The sequence below is a fragment of the Cygnus atratus genome, chromosome 15 (genome assembly GCF_013377495.2).
Source record: "Cygnus atratus isolate AKBS03 ecotype Queensland, Australia chromosome 15, CAtr_DNAZoo_HiC_assembly, whole genome shotgun sequence".
In the NCBI taxonomy this organism is placed as follows: Eukaryota; Metazoa; Chordata; class Aves; order Anseriformes; family Anatidae; genus Cygnus; species Cygnus atratus.
The window spans coordinates 2,837,451-2,853,250 of record NC_066376.1 but is presented as its reverse complement, the minus strand read 5'-3'; the positions used below and the strand labels follow the sequence as shown (position 1 = coordinate 2,853,250).

Here is a 15,800-nt window from a genome sequence, read left to right as displayed (position 1 = left end):
GACATTTGCCGAGCTCTGCAGATGTTCTCCTGCTTTTCCAGTCCTGCCAGCAGGCTGCAAATGCATGAACAGCCCGGCGTGCGTCAGCGCTGGCTTTTCTGGTCTGGGAGCAGGGGCAGGCTGGAGGAGACCAGCCTCTCCGGGGAGCCTGGATGCGGGTAAAAGCCCAGGGAAGCTCAGCTGTGGCTGGTTTAATTGTCCTGAGCAGCAATTAAGTGGAGCCACCAGGCCTGTTGGATGGGGACAGTGCGAGGCTGGGCCAGCCTGCGAGTGCCACCGCAGTGTCTCCTCCCTTGGGCACAGGTCCCCAAGCTCATGCAGCATCACGGCCCCGCTCCAGCATAGCTCACGCTGGCATTACGTGGCTCCTACATGTTCCTGCTCAGCCCGCTGTTTGCCTTCACCGTGGGGAAAATTTGGAGAGAGCTTGCCTGGGCAGGGGCCTCCCCGCGAGCCATTTGGCACCCTGCGCCGTGCGGCCGGCTGACGTCAGGTGAGGAAGCACAGCCTGTGTGCCGAGCTGCGGGCACAGCGCCCGGAGCCCACGGGTGTCTGCCAGCACCAAAGTGAAACTGCAGGGTGCTGTGGGGCCTGGGCACCCAGGGACAGGGACAGCTGGGGCAGGCGTCCCCTCAGCACTGAAGGAACCACTCCTCTGCCCCTGCCTCTGCCTCTGCCTTGGCAGAGCACGGTGCTGGGTTAGTTTCTTTACAGCACAGAGCATGCGGGCCGTGCTGCGAGTTTCCCTGCAAGCTGTTGCAGGGTGCTACCTGTGATCTGGGTTAAAAACTAATCCCAATCTTGTCGCATCTTGTGCACAGCATCGCTGTCTTCTTGCTCTGCTTATCGAGCCACAGCACGGTGCGTACAGGGGGAGACTGTGCAAAGCTAAACCTCATGCCAGAGCAATCAGCTCAGCTGTGCTTCATGTTGTGGCCCCGTTCTGCTGCTGGGGCAGGGATTTGGGGCACTTTGGACCAGGAGACCGAGCTCCGCACTGCCAGACATTCCCCGTGCCGCTCCGTCTTCCTCCTTTCCCAACAGGACTCGTGCACAGGAGCAAAGTCACGCGCTGCTGCCGGTGCCTCCGGGGCTGGGCGACCGCGGCGTGCGCGGGTAGCGCGGTGCCGCTGCCAGCCGGGGCCGGCGTCGTGCCGCCCGCTGAGAGCATCCCGGGCAGGCGCCAGGGCGCGGGTGGCGTGGGCGCCTCCCTGCTCCGCTCCCGGCCCCGCGCTGGGGCGGAGGCCCCGGGAAAGGGGAAAGTCTCGTTTTTTAATTCCAGCCTCCGACTTGCGGCAAGGCCCGAAAGCGAGAGAACCAGCTGGTGGTTGCTCCTGCTGGTCCTGTCCCCAGGGCAGGAGCAGGATGGGGCTGGCGACGGCATGGATCCAGCCCTGGCACGGCATCCTGCCTCTTGCTGGCTTATTTGCCAGCAGGAACTGAGCTCGCAGACTTGTCCATGTGCTTTGCAACACCCTGTGCCTACCCTGCACACACAGGGCACCCCGGGCACCCCGGGGACATGCAGTCATGGTGGTGGGACACGGATGGCTCAGAGCCTCCCTCCCTGTGGCTCTGCCATAGGGAAATTCACGTCTCCATCTCTTACCTGTTCCCCTCTATGCTGTTGCTGATGGATTTGGGCATTGGCTATGGGATAAATGGACTTAGCTCGTCTGGCACTGCCTCGGGGCTGCAGCACGGGTCAAGAAGAACTCTTTGGGAGCTCTTGCAGGGTTTTCAGAAGGAATCACACAAATTCACCCCTTGCTTTTCAGCCATGCGAGCTGCGGCTGGAGGCAGGGCAGAGGTTTGTCCCAGTCTCCTGCACATCACCCTGGGGCCGGAAGGCAGAGAGGCTGCGGGGTGGCCATGTCCCACATAAACGGAGCAGCAGAGCCAAGGTTGCTCCTGAGACCAAGGACCACCCTTACCTTCAAGTGTCCAGTGTGCATCTGCGCTCGCTCACACATCTGCAGGAAGTGCTTCACGTTGGTCTCATCCAAAATGATGTAGACGCCGACTTTCCTCTTAAAACCTGCGTCCAGGAGGTCCTTGAAGATGTCTACGTCGGTGAACATGTCCATGACCACTGCGATGACCTGCAGAGAAGAGAAGAGAGATGAGTCCAGGATGTACATCCGACCTGCTGAGATGCAGCTGTGAGAGCAGCTGCTTGCCCTGTGAGAGCCGAAGCACCGTGCTTGCTCCCTGGGAGGCTGGGATTAAGTCCTAATGTCTTTGGCGCCGAAGCCGGGAGGTGCTATATCCCTGTGCAGCCGGAGCTGTTTCTGCCCCGAAGCCTCTCCCACAGCAGTGGAGTTTTCCCCATGGGCTGTGAGGAGCTGAGCAGCGGCCAGCCCAGGATTGAAGAGCAAAAGGCCCAAATCCCATTCCTCTGCTGGCACCAAACCCCTCTGGTAACGGCATGCAGCGTGATGTATTTGTAAGAAGTTGATCGGGGGTAAGGGGTAAAGGTAATGTTCCTATTGACAAGGCTTTAACAAGTACCACAGGTTTCAGCCCCATTCTGCCGGGGAAGTTTTGCCTCCCCTCGTTTATGGACTCTGCCCCCAGCCCCGTCATGGGCAGCACCCAGAGGTGATCCCCCTGATGCAGGGAGTGTGTCTGTCTGTCTGTCCGAGGGCACGGTGCGTGGGGCAAGGTCCTGTGTGCACCAGGGTGCCCCGCTGTCTTTGGGAATCTGATGTGTGCTTGTACGGAGAGAAATGGGACAAAAACAGCTGAAAGTGGCTCTGAGCCTGGCAGGAAGTATCCAGACACCCCAGAGGTGCATTCAGGAGCTGAAGTGGCTTGTGGTACCCTTAGAAACCGGCCTGTTTGTGCACTGATGAGATTGCTCAAAAGTCGCTGGCTGTGCGCAGCTCCCAGCTGCTGTTTCAGATCCTTGCTGTTGATTTTCGGGAGCGTGCTGTGGTTCGAGGTTAGGTGTGATGCTGGGCAGGGCTTTGGGATCAGGTGCTGCTTCTGTCACCAGGGCTCCTGGCTCTGGTGGTCCCATGGCCAGGAGCCCACTGGGTGCTGGGGTGTTCCAGCCATGCCAGCTCCCCAAAGCCTCCCGGGCTCTGCAAAAGCAGAGCTGGGATGACAGCACCCAGGTCAAGCCAGCAGCTTGGTTCGGCACAGGCAGCGTCACCGTCCTCTGAAAGCCAGAGCTGCCTTTGTACCCTGGGCGTTTGCTGCCGTGGCCAGGGCGAGTCCCACACGTGATGTGGAGATGCATCAGTGGGGCGCGCTGCGCTTCTTCTGGGAATGCCTCTGCGGGCACCAAAGTCCGCTCCACACCCACGGGTCTTTTCTTCTTGAAGATGGCATCGGTCGTGACAGTGCGGGGTGGTGCAGGACAGGGTAGTGATGGCCCTGCAGCCACGTGTGCCTCCTCCTACTCGGGGTGGCCGCAGCCACACAGGGCCCCCCTGGGAGGTGCCCTGCATCGAGGCAGCCAGGGTTTGCTCCTGGAGGGCTCTGGTGGCACGGGAACAGGCACCCCGTGGGGTGACACAAGGGGACCCCGAGACGCTGCTTCCTCAGGAGGGAAGGGACCGGGTGCTTGCGCACTCAGGCACGTCCAGTCTGGGCTTCTCAAAGCGCCGAGCTGCCTTTTAATTAGTTGTGTGCCACAGGAGGTGGAGAGCTCTAATTAGGAGGAGAATCGTGCGTTATGGCACTGCTGGCTCTTCCCTACCTCTGCGGCGGGGTGAGCAGTGAGGCCGTGTGCCCCCTCCCCAGCCTGGGCCACCAGCGGTGCCACCCTGGCCACCTCGGCTCCCTCCACTGTGCTTGGGTGTTTCAGAAGGTGCCAGAGGGGACCCGATGGCTCTGCCAGTCCTCACCCTGCTGGTATCTTCCCATTTTTAGCTGAATTCCCATTTATCCTCCCCAAGCACTTTACAGCTTTTGCCATGGAAGGACACATCCTTGTTCCTTAATGCACCTGGTGTTCTGCACATCCGCTCTGTCCCTGTGGGGAAACTGAGGCAGAAGGCCAGAAGTCTCACCGATGCCATCAAAGCTGCTCCTGACACTCAGTCCCTGGCTCTCCTCGTTGCCCCCAGCACCCCGGAGGAGCCGCGCTGCCTGCTGAGCCCTGCGTGAGGGCACCCGACCCGACACATCGTGTCCCTGCCTGGGCGCTTCGGATGGGCTGGTTTGGTGGCAGATGCTGTGCTCCTGTCACTCACATTGTTTTTTTCTTTGGCCACGTCCACGTCACTGTGCACTTCGTCTTCTCTGGGAGAAGCTGGGACTGGTCCCCGTTTTGGGAGGAAAGTGCCGTCTTCCTACTGTGGTTGAGGCCCTGCAGACGGGACGGTGCTGGGCAGGGTGCGGTGATGTCCCCACGTCCCATCGCTGCTCCTGCTGGGGACGGCGAGCAGGGACACCTGCCCTGGGCAGGCTCTCAGTGTGTGCCCACGTGTTCAGCACAGTTCCTCCTGCTGTGCCGGTGCGTCCCGTTGCCACTCGGTGCCTCTGCTGCCCTCAGCTGCGTCTTGCCTGCAGGACAGGCTTGGCCTGGCTTTGTCACCGGGATGCCAGGCCAGCGTGCCAAGGCACTGCCCTGGCACAAAATGGGCCAGCGGGCCATGGCCAGCCCTGGCCACGCTCCCTGTGCTGTGACCATCCATGGACCCCAAGGGTGAAGTCTGCTCCTGGGCTGCCCGTGTTTGTTCCTTGCTTGAAATTGGCTGGGTCGAGGCCAAGTCCAGGCGCAGGATGTAATCTGCAGGGAACAGGTCTGCGTGCTCCAGAGCAGCACAATCCCATGCCGTTCCCTTCAATCCCTGCAGCCGACCCCGCCTTCCTGTGCTCGCAGCCTGCCAGACCTCATCCTGTGCCCTCTCCTGGTGCAGGGCCCGGTACCGATGCTGGGTACCAGGGGAAGGCGGTTGCGGGCAGCCCTGGCAGCGGGACAGCAGCACCTCTTCCCAAAACCTTTCTCGCTGCATCATCCCAGGAAGATTTCCCATCCCTTTGCCATTCATCCAGAGGGAGAAGAGGAGACAGGTCCTCGATCCAATGTTGGATGATCTTCTTCCTGGGCTCCAAGAGCCACCGAGATCTGCTGCCGGTACCCCGAGCACCGTGTCCCCTCGGACGCAGGGCAGGCGATGTTGGATCCTTCTGAGCTGCTTTGATGAGCGCACAAACTGCAGGATCATGTTTTATAGAGGAAATTGCAGCTCTTTATTAAGTCACTCTGAATCATCAGATAATAACTTTTGGGGTGCCCCACGTGGGCATTTAATAAATTAGGCAGGCACCAACGCACAATTAGAGGAAGCGTGTTGGGAAGAGGGAGAGGTGGGACAAGTAACATTAATAATTGCTCTCCCCTGTCGACCCTTTCATCCAGGAACGGCAGAAGGTTTTGTAAACAGTAATTAATAGGGCCTCCCAACCTTCGCTGGAAGTTGCTGAGGGAAATTATATCACCACAATCCCAACTGGGAACCTCCGGAGCGGAGAGGTCAGGCTCGCCGGTGTCTCCGGTGGTGTTTTGCCGAGGATGGTGTTTTCGGCCTCATCTGGTTTCTGGTCAGAGCGAGCCAAAATCTAGCGAAGAAGATGAGATGAGGCAGACCTTCCCCCCCAGCGGTCCCGTGAGCTGTGCAGCCACCGGGGCCCTGCATCGAGGGCGCTGGCCGTGCCGGGGCCGACCCAGGGGAGCTCTCTGTCAGGGTGCCTGGCGCTGTGCCGCATCCCTGGCCACAGACCCGGGGATTTGCTGCGAGAGCGTGGCCGTGGCAGATGGGATCCTGCCTCTCTGCTCACCCCTTTCTTCCCACAGTGAGGAGGAGATCATTTGCATCCCCTGCTCCAGCTCGCCTGGATTTGCCTCTTTGCAGAATAAAGCCGAGGCTCTGAACTTGGCGGCGTTTGGCCTTGTTCCTGCACACAAATGGGCTCGTCCTCGCCATCAAAGCGGCCTCGCAGCCCGGCTCCCTCAGCTGGGCTCTGAGCTCCCAGGAGTTGCCAGCAATGCTCGCGTGGGCTCTGGACTTTCCTGGCTCTCCTGGCACCTTTCTGCCTCTCTGCTGTGCGATCGCAGCCTGCGTGGTGGCTTTTGGCATCAGATGGCGTTTCAGGCCAAACATCTCCACCGGTGGCCGGCACCAAGGGACCTCCTCGGGGAGGTGATACCTGAGCCAAGAGGTGCGTGGCCAACCTCTGTGACAACTGCCAGGGCAGCAGCCGGACCCTCCCTGTGCCTGCTCCTGGCTTCCTCAGCCGAACCCTCTCACCTCCACGGACCACCAGCCTCAGCTGAAGTCTCGGGGTGCCCAGGAGTGCCTATGCCAGCGGTCACTGTGGCTCAGCACCAAGACTCCAGGTTCAGCCACCCCATGCACGGGGTGGGAGGCCCGGAGGAGCCCCGTCTGCCAAACACCGAGCTCCTGCTCTGCTCAGACCCCTGCAGACCGCAAGCTTGAAGCTTGTGCTCATCTCTGCATCTCCTGGGGGCTGTACGTGAGGTGAGGGCTTGCTCAAGCCTCTGAAGCTTGATCTGTTTGTGGCAGAGCTGTCACTTGTGTTTCCTGGCTTTCCAGGCTCCTCTTTAGCTGCCATACCGTATCTTCTGTCCTGGAGGATTCCTCCCCTGTCTGTGATCCCACATCTCCCCTCTGCACACCCAGGCAGCCAGCACTGCTGAGGGAGCAGCCACCAGCTCCTGCGTGCCACCGCCGGTGTCCCCAGCTCCCATCCCACCGGGAGACAGAGCCTGGCGCCGCGGGGACGGTGACAAGCGCAGCCACAGCCACATCCCTGCAGCCTGGAGATGCTCCCAGGGGAGGTGGGGACGGTGCCGGAGGCAGAGCCTGACTCAGCCGTGCAGGAGGAGGGAGGCAGGCGTGACTCAGGAGGTGCTGCTGGCGTGGGGGAAGCAGTGAGCAAGCAAAACCGGGCAGGAGCTTGCAAAGCCGGGGCAGAGGCAGCTGGAAAGACCCGGAGATGAGACATTGTTTGTGATGGGGGAGGTCTCTTCCTCCTCCATCCTACACGCATGAGGCTTGACAAGGCTTCTGCCCTGCCCTCCTGTACCGGAGGGACTCAGCTCACCACAAAATCCTTCTGTGGGGAAAACGTCGCGGGTGAGGATGGCAGCGCCCAGGGCCGGGCTCGCTGGGATCCGCGACCCCCCAGTGCCAGCCCCAGCACATCCCAGCCCATCTCCTCCTGCTCCCTCTGGGGTCTCCCCATTTTCCTTCTGGAGCATCCCCGGGGCTGGGGTGCTCCTCCCTCAGAGCTGAGTTTCTCGAGGGAGCACGGAGCTCAAAGGGCTTCAACCACCAGCACCACGAGACCAGCAGGTACCGGCCCCTCTTGCGCTTCCCAGCTAGGACCGGGGCACTGGGGGGCACCAGGAGCCTCTGACCAGCACCTCTGGCCTTCAAGGCACACCACCACCTCCTTCCCCTGTTCTCCTGCCCATGACACCAGCCTGACCCCATTGCTCATCTGCCCCAAATCTCTGCTCCTTGGTTTGCTGCCACGGGCAGGACAGGTCTCAACCGAAAGCCCAGCCCGAAGAGGGGCTTTGCTTCCCCTTGGCATCTCCCAGGGCTTGTCCTGCACGCCAGCTTTTCTCTTAAAGCCAGGATGAGGCCAACAGAGCAACGTGGCACTCGCCAGCCAGCCTCAACCTTCACATGCGTGCTGCTGCGAGACCGGTGCCTGTCGCTGCTTTGCCCCAGGGCTGAGCTCAGCTCCTCCAGATCCTGCGTGTTGCCGCCTGCATTGGCACCGTGCTCTGGGAATAAGGATCACGGGGTGGCCAGGAGTGTGGGCTCGGAGCTAGGAACCACCTCAACCATTTTTACTGCCCTGCGGTTCGCCCCATGGGGACCCTGGGATGAGCAAAGCTGCCGCAGCGGCTATGGAAAGAGTTGTTTTGCTCCTGGGGAGCGTCAGACCAGGCCAACAGCATCGTCTTCAGTGAAACCTGATATCTAAATATCAGTTATTCTGAACGAACGTGGAAAAAACCCAAACGACTGACCCCGATGCCTTGACTCGGGCAGAGGACGGGACCGCCTGGCTGAGCAGGACCTGAGGATCCGGGCTCAGCAGGACAGCCTGGGGCAAATCCCAGCTCAGTCCCCGGGCGCACCTCACCTTCTGAGCCTGGCAGATCATCTTGCGCACCACCTCCTTGATGTGCGCCTGCCCCTCGATGGGCGGCTGCATGTAGACGGTGGCGCGGGTCACCCCGCGGTAGGCGATGGTCTCGGGCCAGCCGAGGTCCAGCTGGGGGATGGAGCGGTCGGACCTCTGCGGCCAGTACTCCAGGGACGGGGCCACCCCCTGCTCGTCCCCTTGGCTGTCGCCGTCGCCCTCGCTCTCCCCGGTGCTGCTGCCGTGGCGCGGGATGTACTCGGAGCCGGGGTCGTACGTCTCGAGCGTGTCCAGGATCTTCTTTAGCTCCAGCTCGGAGAGGAAGTCCCTGATGTTCTCCTTCTTCAGGACCTCGTAGAAGGCGTCGGGGCCGCGGGAGGCCAGCGCCTCCAGGGCCAGGCGCTGCTCCTCGCTGTAGAAGAACTCAGGCTTGGACTCGCTGGACCTCCAGTTGACGTGGCTGTCGTCCAGGCACTGCACCTGGGAGAACGCCATGGTGCCCCAACACGCCGCTTCCTTCTCCGGAGGGAGCTCGGTCCGTTGGGCGAGTGCCGGGTGTCGGCAATAAATAAGGAATTAATTACTCCCCAGTCTTTGCATAAGCGACTTGCTCTGCTTCGCCCTCCCCGGTTCAACTCGCAGCTGTGGGGACGCTGCTCCCTTCTCGGCTGGCTCCTGCCCCAATGAAGCTCTGCTCTCCCAGGGGAGAGGATTTGGGTTCTGGTTTGCTGCTGGGTCTGCAGGGAGGGGGGCGAAGCCAGGGGGCTGTGCCCTGTGCACACGCGGCTCCGCAGCCTCGTCTACCTCCGGCTCCACGCGCCTCTCATCCTCCGCTCCTCCAACGCGGCGAGAACACAAAAAAAATGGAAAACAAACAAAGAAAAAACAAACAAAACGGCCTCACAAAGGGCACCAGAAGGCTGGGATTCTTGGCCTGACCGCAGTCTCTGGCTATCGGTGCTGGAGAAGTGGGTCGGCGGTGGGCTTGGTGGCAGCCAGCGTCTCCGCCAGCCTCCCGTGCATCTCCCCGGCTGGCAGCGGGGCTGTTCCGGCTCCTGCCCGCGCGCGGTGCCGGGTGGACGGCGGGACAGGTAACAGCAAGAAGTGAAAAGAGGAAAAGCAGAGGAGTGATTCATCGCTCCGCCCTGCCCCACCTGCAGTCACATGCTGCTTCACACATTCCCAGCCTTGTTCGGGCATTAACTCTTTCGGACGGTGCTGTGCTCGCCGCTTCGCTGGGCGCTGGGGTCCCCAAGGGCTTGTGGAGGTCTGCTGGGGGGTGTCCCCAAAAAACAGCAGCTCTGCCCTGTGATAACCCCCTGTGTGTGCTGGCAAGGCGCTGCTTTCCAGCAAAGTGACCCTGCCCTGTGCTTAACCCCTCCTGCACCAGGCATGGCAGCCCCCGTGAGAGCAGGGAGCATCTCAGAGCCGTGGGGAAACCTCCTTGGCTTGGGGCAGGGTGTGCAGCAGGGACACAGTCACACGCTAGACCTTGCTGCGGCAGCCAGTGATAAGAACCATGAGACAGATGAAGAAACCACCCTGCGTTCGTCAGCCGGTGATCACAAACCAGGAACGTGGAGCTTCTGACTCGGAAACCCGGGCAAAGATGAATTTCAGGAATCGGGGTCAGATCCTCGCACCGATGCGAGAAAGGAAGACGCCACGGGCTGTGTCTCGCTCCGTCGCTTTGGTGCAGTTGATCTGGATTCGCAGCCGTGTAAATGAGAGCCCCGCTTGAGTCAGCATCCTAAGGCAAAGCCGCCTGCTCGCCCGTCAAAGGGCTCCCCTCTGGAGCCCAGCGTCACCCCGGCTGCTCCGGCCCCACGGCACCGCTGCCCCGATGCCGCGCCTGGCACAGAGCCCAGGGAGGGCCTGGAAAGGTGAAAGAGAAACGTGCAGAAAGGGGGGAAATTCCAGCGTGGCTTTCTCAGAAATAGACCACGCCAAGCTGTTCATCTTTAGGCTGTCATAATGGATTTGGGGGAAATGGGGGCTTTTCTCCCCTTACGTGGGAATTGGGCAAAATCAGCCCTGTGCCTGTGGTAAGAAGTTGTGTGCTGGGCTTGTGGCATGTTTGGGAACGGGGAGCAGTGGCACAGGGCATTGATCGGGGGGACACCACGGCCGTGTGTCAGGACAGGACACGGGGAGAGGGGAAACATGTGGGTCCCACCGGGTTCTGTCTCAGGAGCCATTTCAGAGGGTGGTTTATGGAGGGCCTCTGGGTGCCGTGGGGAGTTACCCGTGGTGGGATGTGGGCTGGGGACCGGGGCGTGCAGGGTGCTGGGGACAAACCCAAGCTTTTCTTCCCATTCTGCCCACTCTTCCTCTCCTGCTGTCCTGGAAGGGCACTTTCACCCCTGGCTCTGCTCATTGCTGGGGTGCAGGGGCGGAGGAGAAGCTCGGACCAGGGCTGGGAGCGTGCTGGGGACGTACCCAGCTCCGCCGCCCCGTCTGCCCCATGCCTCATTGTATGGGAGCCATTGTGCAAGGAGATCCGTGGTCTCTTTAGAGGGGTGTGTGCGCGATTATGATTTATTGCATGGCAGAATTAATGCACAAGGGAAACGGCGTCGCATCGGTGCCGCGCTGTGGTGGCTCATACGGCTGCGCTGGCCACGGGTTTGGGACCGCGGAGCCCCACGGCCTGAAGCTTCGCCTGATCCGGCCTCTGTGTGGGGACACAACGTAGGGGGACAGCAGGGGCTTGCAGGGGTGTGGGTCACAGCCAGAGCTGGTGGCAGAGCTGCTTATGGGCAGGCATCCCACGGCACATGGCCTGGCCAAGCTGCAGGGACAAGGGACTGGCACCGAGGTGTGACGCCGTGGCTGTGCTTTTCCTCCTCTTTTCCTTAAAATCCCCTCCAGGCCACCTCTAATGACTGCGTCGCGCTGAGCTCAGCGCTAGCCGGGCTCGTTATTTTGGTGTTTTCCTGCATATCCGGCTCGCTCCTCTGATTTACCCTGGTGTGGGTAAGGAGCCGTCAGCTCCTTTTGAACCCGCTGCCTGCCTGCCGCAGGGACAGGTCGCTGTGGCTGAACAGGTCGGTCCCCGCTGTCACCATGTCCCTGCTCCCCCAGCCAGGCAGAGCTTTCCCAGTGCCCCAGCTCCCCCGGCCCCTGCCCGGCACTGCCCCGCAGCTGGCACCGTGCTCCTCCCAGCTGCAGAGGGAAGCGTTAATTACAAGTTCCTAATTAATTTCCCATCTCTAGCAGAGGGCCTAATGATGCAGCAGGGTGCGACACTGGGCTCTGCCAGGCTGGGCTCCGCTGCCCGTGCGCTGCCGGGGCTCACTGAGGGGTTTGGCAGCAGCACCCAGCCCCGGCGGGTGTCTGCTCGGGGCTGCAGCACCCAGACACTGCTTTGCCTTCGGGAGCAGCTTCCACCCGCAGCTCTGCCGGCATTTGCATGGAGCCGGGCGCAACGTGGTGTTTTGGCGAGGGGGAAACCGAGGCACGGAGCGGTGACGGCAGCTTTACTCATAGGAAGACAGAGTCCTGGCGCTGATCTAAGCCCGGGGAAAGGTGGAAAACCAGCTTTTAGCCTGCTCCTGCTGTGCCGGGGTGAGTCCGTGCCCCGCTCGGCGTTGCAGAGCCGGGGAAGCCCAGGCTCTGCTCCCTTTGTAGGGTTTGCAGCGCAGACACCGGTGTGTGGTGCCCATGGGGTCTGCAAGGGTGTGAGTGCAGGAAGGGGGCACCTGAAGGAAAACGGGGTGGAGGGATAGGGTGCACATATCCGATGGGAAATCCAGCACGTCGCATCTCTTCTTCTCCTTCCTATGAACCCCGCAGCCAGGCTTGTGCAGGGGTGCTCGTGCACGTCCCCGTGCTCCTCGGGGAGAGGATGCTGACCCGAGAGCCAGCCGGGACATTAATATTTATGCCCGACATTAATTTCCATCCATTTCAATATTTTATGAGCGTGACAATAAAAAAGGGCTCAACACCCATTGAGGCAGATAAGTAATTGGGCGTTGACTGTCCTGGCGCGCTGCCGAGAGTGTTGCGGGGAGCTGTGGGTGCTGCCCATGCGGAGGTAATTGCCTCAACGGTGCACGAACCCGCCTGCCCTGTGCTCCTCCAGCCACAGCCATGGGTCCTGGCAGGGCTTTGGGGCCACCCTGGGGTGTCTGTTGTGGGGTTTAATGCGGGCAGGGCTCCGCGGGGTGAGATCCAGCCTGGGCATTGTGCTTGGGGCTGGGCTGGGTGCAGGGCAGCGGGAGGTTGGGGGATGTTGGAGGGTGCTGGCTCGCTCCGGGATCCTCACCTGCCTTCATCCTCACCTTCTTCTGTCCCCCAGATGCCGTGGCCTGTGTGGACCCCGAGGAATGCACCCGTGTGTGCGGGGCCGCCGTGGGCTGCTCCAACATCGCCTACCCCAAGCTGGTGGTGGAGCTGATGCCCAGCGGTAGGTCGTGACCTTGTTCTCAGGGGTTTTTGCCCACGCAGCCCCCTCCCCAGTGACCCCCAGCAGCGAGGCCAGGGGATGCGGGTGGTCCCGGTGTCCCAGGTTGGAGCTGGGCTTCCCCAAACCCCATCCGTGCACCCATGGATGCACAGAGGGGATGGTTGGGGCCATCCACCCTGCTGCCCCCAGCCACAGTCTGACTTTCCCTCCTTCCACAGGGCTGCGGGGTCTGATGATCGCGGTGATGATGGCTGCGCTCATGTCCTCCCTCACCTCCATATTCAACAGCAGCAGCACCCTCTTCACCATGGACATCTGGAGGAGGCTGAGGCCGGGGGCCGGCGAGCGGGAGCTGCTCTTGGTGGGCAGGTAGGGACCGAGGGTTTCGGGGACACTGAGGGTTTTGGGGACACCCAGGGTTTCAGGGAGACCGGCAGGGCCGGTCCAGCCCTCTGTGATCTGCCTTTGTGTCTGGAGCCTGTGCTCAGCCTGGCTGCAGCGCGCTGTGGTTGCGGAAGGAAAACAAAGCCCTCGCATTATTTTATGTATGGAAGCACTGGAGATGCAGATGGGGCTCACGGAGCGTTTGGAGGGGCTGAGTTGTGCCCTCAAAAAGAGCTCGGAGGGGCCAGGCTCAGCCACTGCCCCACATCACCAGGTGGCGATGGGTGGCACAACCCCGGCGTGCCCCGGGGGTGTCGGGTCCTGGCCCCCAGCCCGGTGCCGGGGGGTGCCCGGGGCCCTGCAGCCGCCCGCGGTGCTGCGCTCGGGGCGGCACACTCAGCGCCGGGGCATGCCCAGCACGGGGCCTGCTGAGCGGGAGGCAATGACAAGGAGGAAATCTGGGTCAGGGCTTTGGCTGGGCTGGGGCTTTCCGGGGGATTTGTTGGCCCTGCTTGTGCGGTGATGCTAGGCAGGAGGCTGCGGGAGGGTGATTTTTGGCAACTCGCCTCTCTCCAGGGGTGGGAAGGTGTCAAGCCGCCTGTAGCGGCACGGCTGCCTGGGTGGGCACAGGAACTGGTGTTTGTGCCTATAAAGGTGGGTAAAATAACGCGGGGGCTTTGGGGAGGATGGCTGATGGATGTTTGCAATGGCCTTCGCCCGCCGTGGGCAGGAACCAATGGTTCCCTGGGATTGCTCCGAATTTCTCCAGCCATTTTCCCAGGCTAATTCCCTGTGGTTCAGAACAGCACTGGGACAGGTGCTATAAACAGCACCCGTACTTCCATAGGAGCCTGGAAATAATTTCACAGGTGCTGAGGAAATAGCTGAGCACCGGCTGTGGATACAGCAAATGAGAAATCTTTCAGGGAGGAAAAAAGCTGCTTGAGCTCCAAGGGCCAGCGTGGGGACACGGGGCTTGGGGTGGTTCCTGAGCAGCCCCGGTCCAGCCCCGCAGCATCCGCACGCCGGGCATGTCCCGTCCAGCTCCACGCAGAAGAAAAGGGATTTGCTCATCCTCTGCTTGCTCAGCAGCGAGGCGAGGCTGGGGAACAATGCCCCGCGTCCTGCGAGCCGAGGGGCGGCCGCCCAGCACCACGCCGGGGCCGCTGCCTGCGCCGTGATTCATCGCGGGTGTTCGGCTCTTTCACAATGGGTTTGCCGTAATCGCGGGCCGGGAACGCCAGTGGCCCTGGCAGGGTTTAGCCAAGGGGCTGTACAGCTGAAGCTGGTGGAGGATTCACCGCGTGGTGGCTGGAGCAGCGTTCATCGGGGTGTTTCCACCTGCTCCTCCACAACACCAGCTTGTGCCATGGGTATGGGGGAAAGGTGTTGGGATCCTGCTGGAAAAACTCCGTCACGACACCCATGGGTGCCCTATCGCCGCCCTGGGGAAGAGCTGCCCATGGCCGGGGCTGATCTTGAGCTCGAAGGGGATTTTCTCAGCCGGGGAAGGGTCTGGAGCAGGAGCGATGGCTGCGAGCAGGGTGCCCAGCTGCCCGTGCCCCCCGAGCATCGCTCTGTGCCGATGGTGTTCCCAGCGGGGCAAGGAGCGCTGAGCCATCCCTCCCGTGCGGAGCAGCCTGAGGGGCTGGGAAGGGCTCCCAGCTCCCTGGGTCTGGGGATTTTTGCTCACACACAGCAGTGTCACCCGGCTGGAAATCCCCACTCACGTTTTCTGCTCGCTCTGTGGCCGGGCGATGGCACGGCGGCGAGGATGGAGATAAGGCAGGGGGAGGTGGGATGGTGAAACCCTGCAGCAAGGGCAAGATTGTGGCCCTGCTGTGAGCCAGGCCCCAAGCTCCCACACCTGCATGACCTTCCAGCATCATCTGTGGGTTAGAGAAACCCCAAACACGGGTTTTTTCTTCCACCCCGTGGGTCAGGGAGGGCGTTTTGCTCTCGGGCTACTTCCTCTTTCCGGAGAGCCAGATGGGAGGTAGCAGAGAGTGACTGTGTCTAGAGAGCTGCATTCATTGCTTTCTTTTTCTTTCTTTTTATTTTTATTTTTAATACTTCTGCTTTTTGAGCTGAGCAGATGGAGCTTTTGGTAATTCTGTGAAGCTGTGCACCATAAACAAGCAGGGCTGAGCTATAAATACAGCAGCGCTGAGCCGCACCAAAGAGCTGCTCTCCAGCCTGCCCCGGGTACCGAGGGCCCGGCGCAGCTCCTGGCTCCCCCTGTCCTTGGCTGAGCTGGCTGAGCTGTGCATGGTTGGCTTTTGGGATTTGTCCCGCTCAGACTGGTCCCAAAAATCTGGCCAATGCCTCCTTGTTTCTGATTAAAGCGAGGCAGCAGGGTGCAGCTGGGACTGGGGCGAGGATGGGGACGCTTGGGGACACCTCAGCTTTGTCTGGGTGTGGAGGTGATGAGAGCATCACCTGCAGAGCCCAAATCTGGCCAAAGCACCCATGGCTGGGGGCTTTTCATAGCAAAAGTGCCCTTTGCCTGGTGTTTCCCCACGGGGGGTGCAAATTATCAGCCTCCCAGGCTGGGCGAGGGGCACTGGGAGAAGTTACCTGCCCAGTGCTGCGGGATGGAGCCGGCATTGGGGCAATTACTGCGGCGCCTTGTGCAACTTTTATGAGCTTGGGGACTGCAGGATTAGGCTCTGCGTTCGAGGTGACATTTCCATAAGTGCCTGGGGGATGTGCAAGGCTCCATCCGGAGCTCCAGGGGCGAGGTGGCCCGTGGTCGGGGTTGTCCCCAGTGGGACCGTGCCCAGGTGGTGGCACCCTGCCCTCGCCCCCCCGGGGAAGGCTGCGGCACCGGCTCCTCCTGCAGCCGGTGGGCAGGGAGGGAAGGAGCCAG

The 15,800-nt window shown here is 61.5% G+C and overlaps 2 protein-coding genes across 2 annotated transcripts in view; one reads left to right on the top strand and one right to left on the bottom strand.

Annotated features, from left to right (window-relative positions):
- SLC5A10 (solute carrier family 5 member 10) overlaps positions 1-15,800 on the top strand; it is a 36,157-nt gene that overhangs the window by 18,762 nt on the left and 1,595 nt on the right. The window contains exons 9-10 of the mRNA XM_035563314.1: positions 12,440-12,547; positions 12,766-12,916. Coding sequence (XP_035419207.1) covers positions 12,440-12,547; positions 12,766-12,916 — 259 coding nt within the window. The remainder of the gene's footprint in view (positions 1-12,439; positions 12,548-12,765; positions 12,917-15,800) is intronic.
- Positions 7,290-8,697, bottom strand: FAM83G (family with sequence similarity 83 member G). Its single transcript, XM_035563265.2, has one exon. It carries the CDS (start codon positions 8,629-8,631, stop codon positions 7,978-7,980), a length of 654 nt encoding a protein of 217 aa, XP_035419158.1. The 5' UTR covers positions 8,632-8,697; the 3' UTR covers positions 7,290-7,977.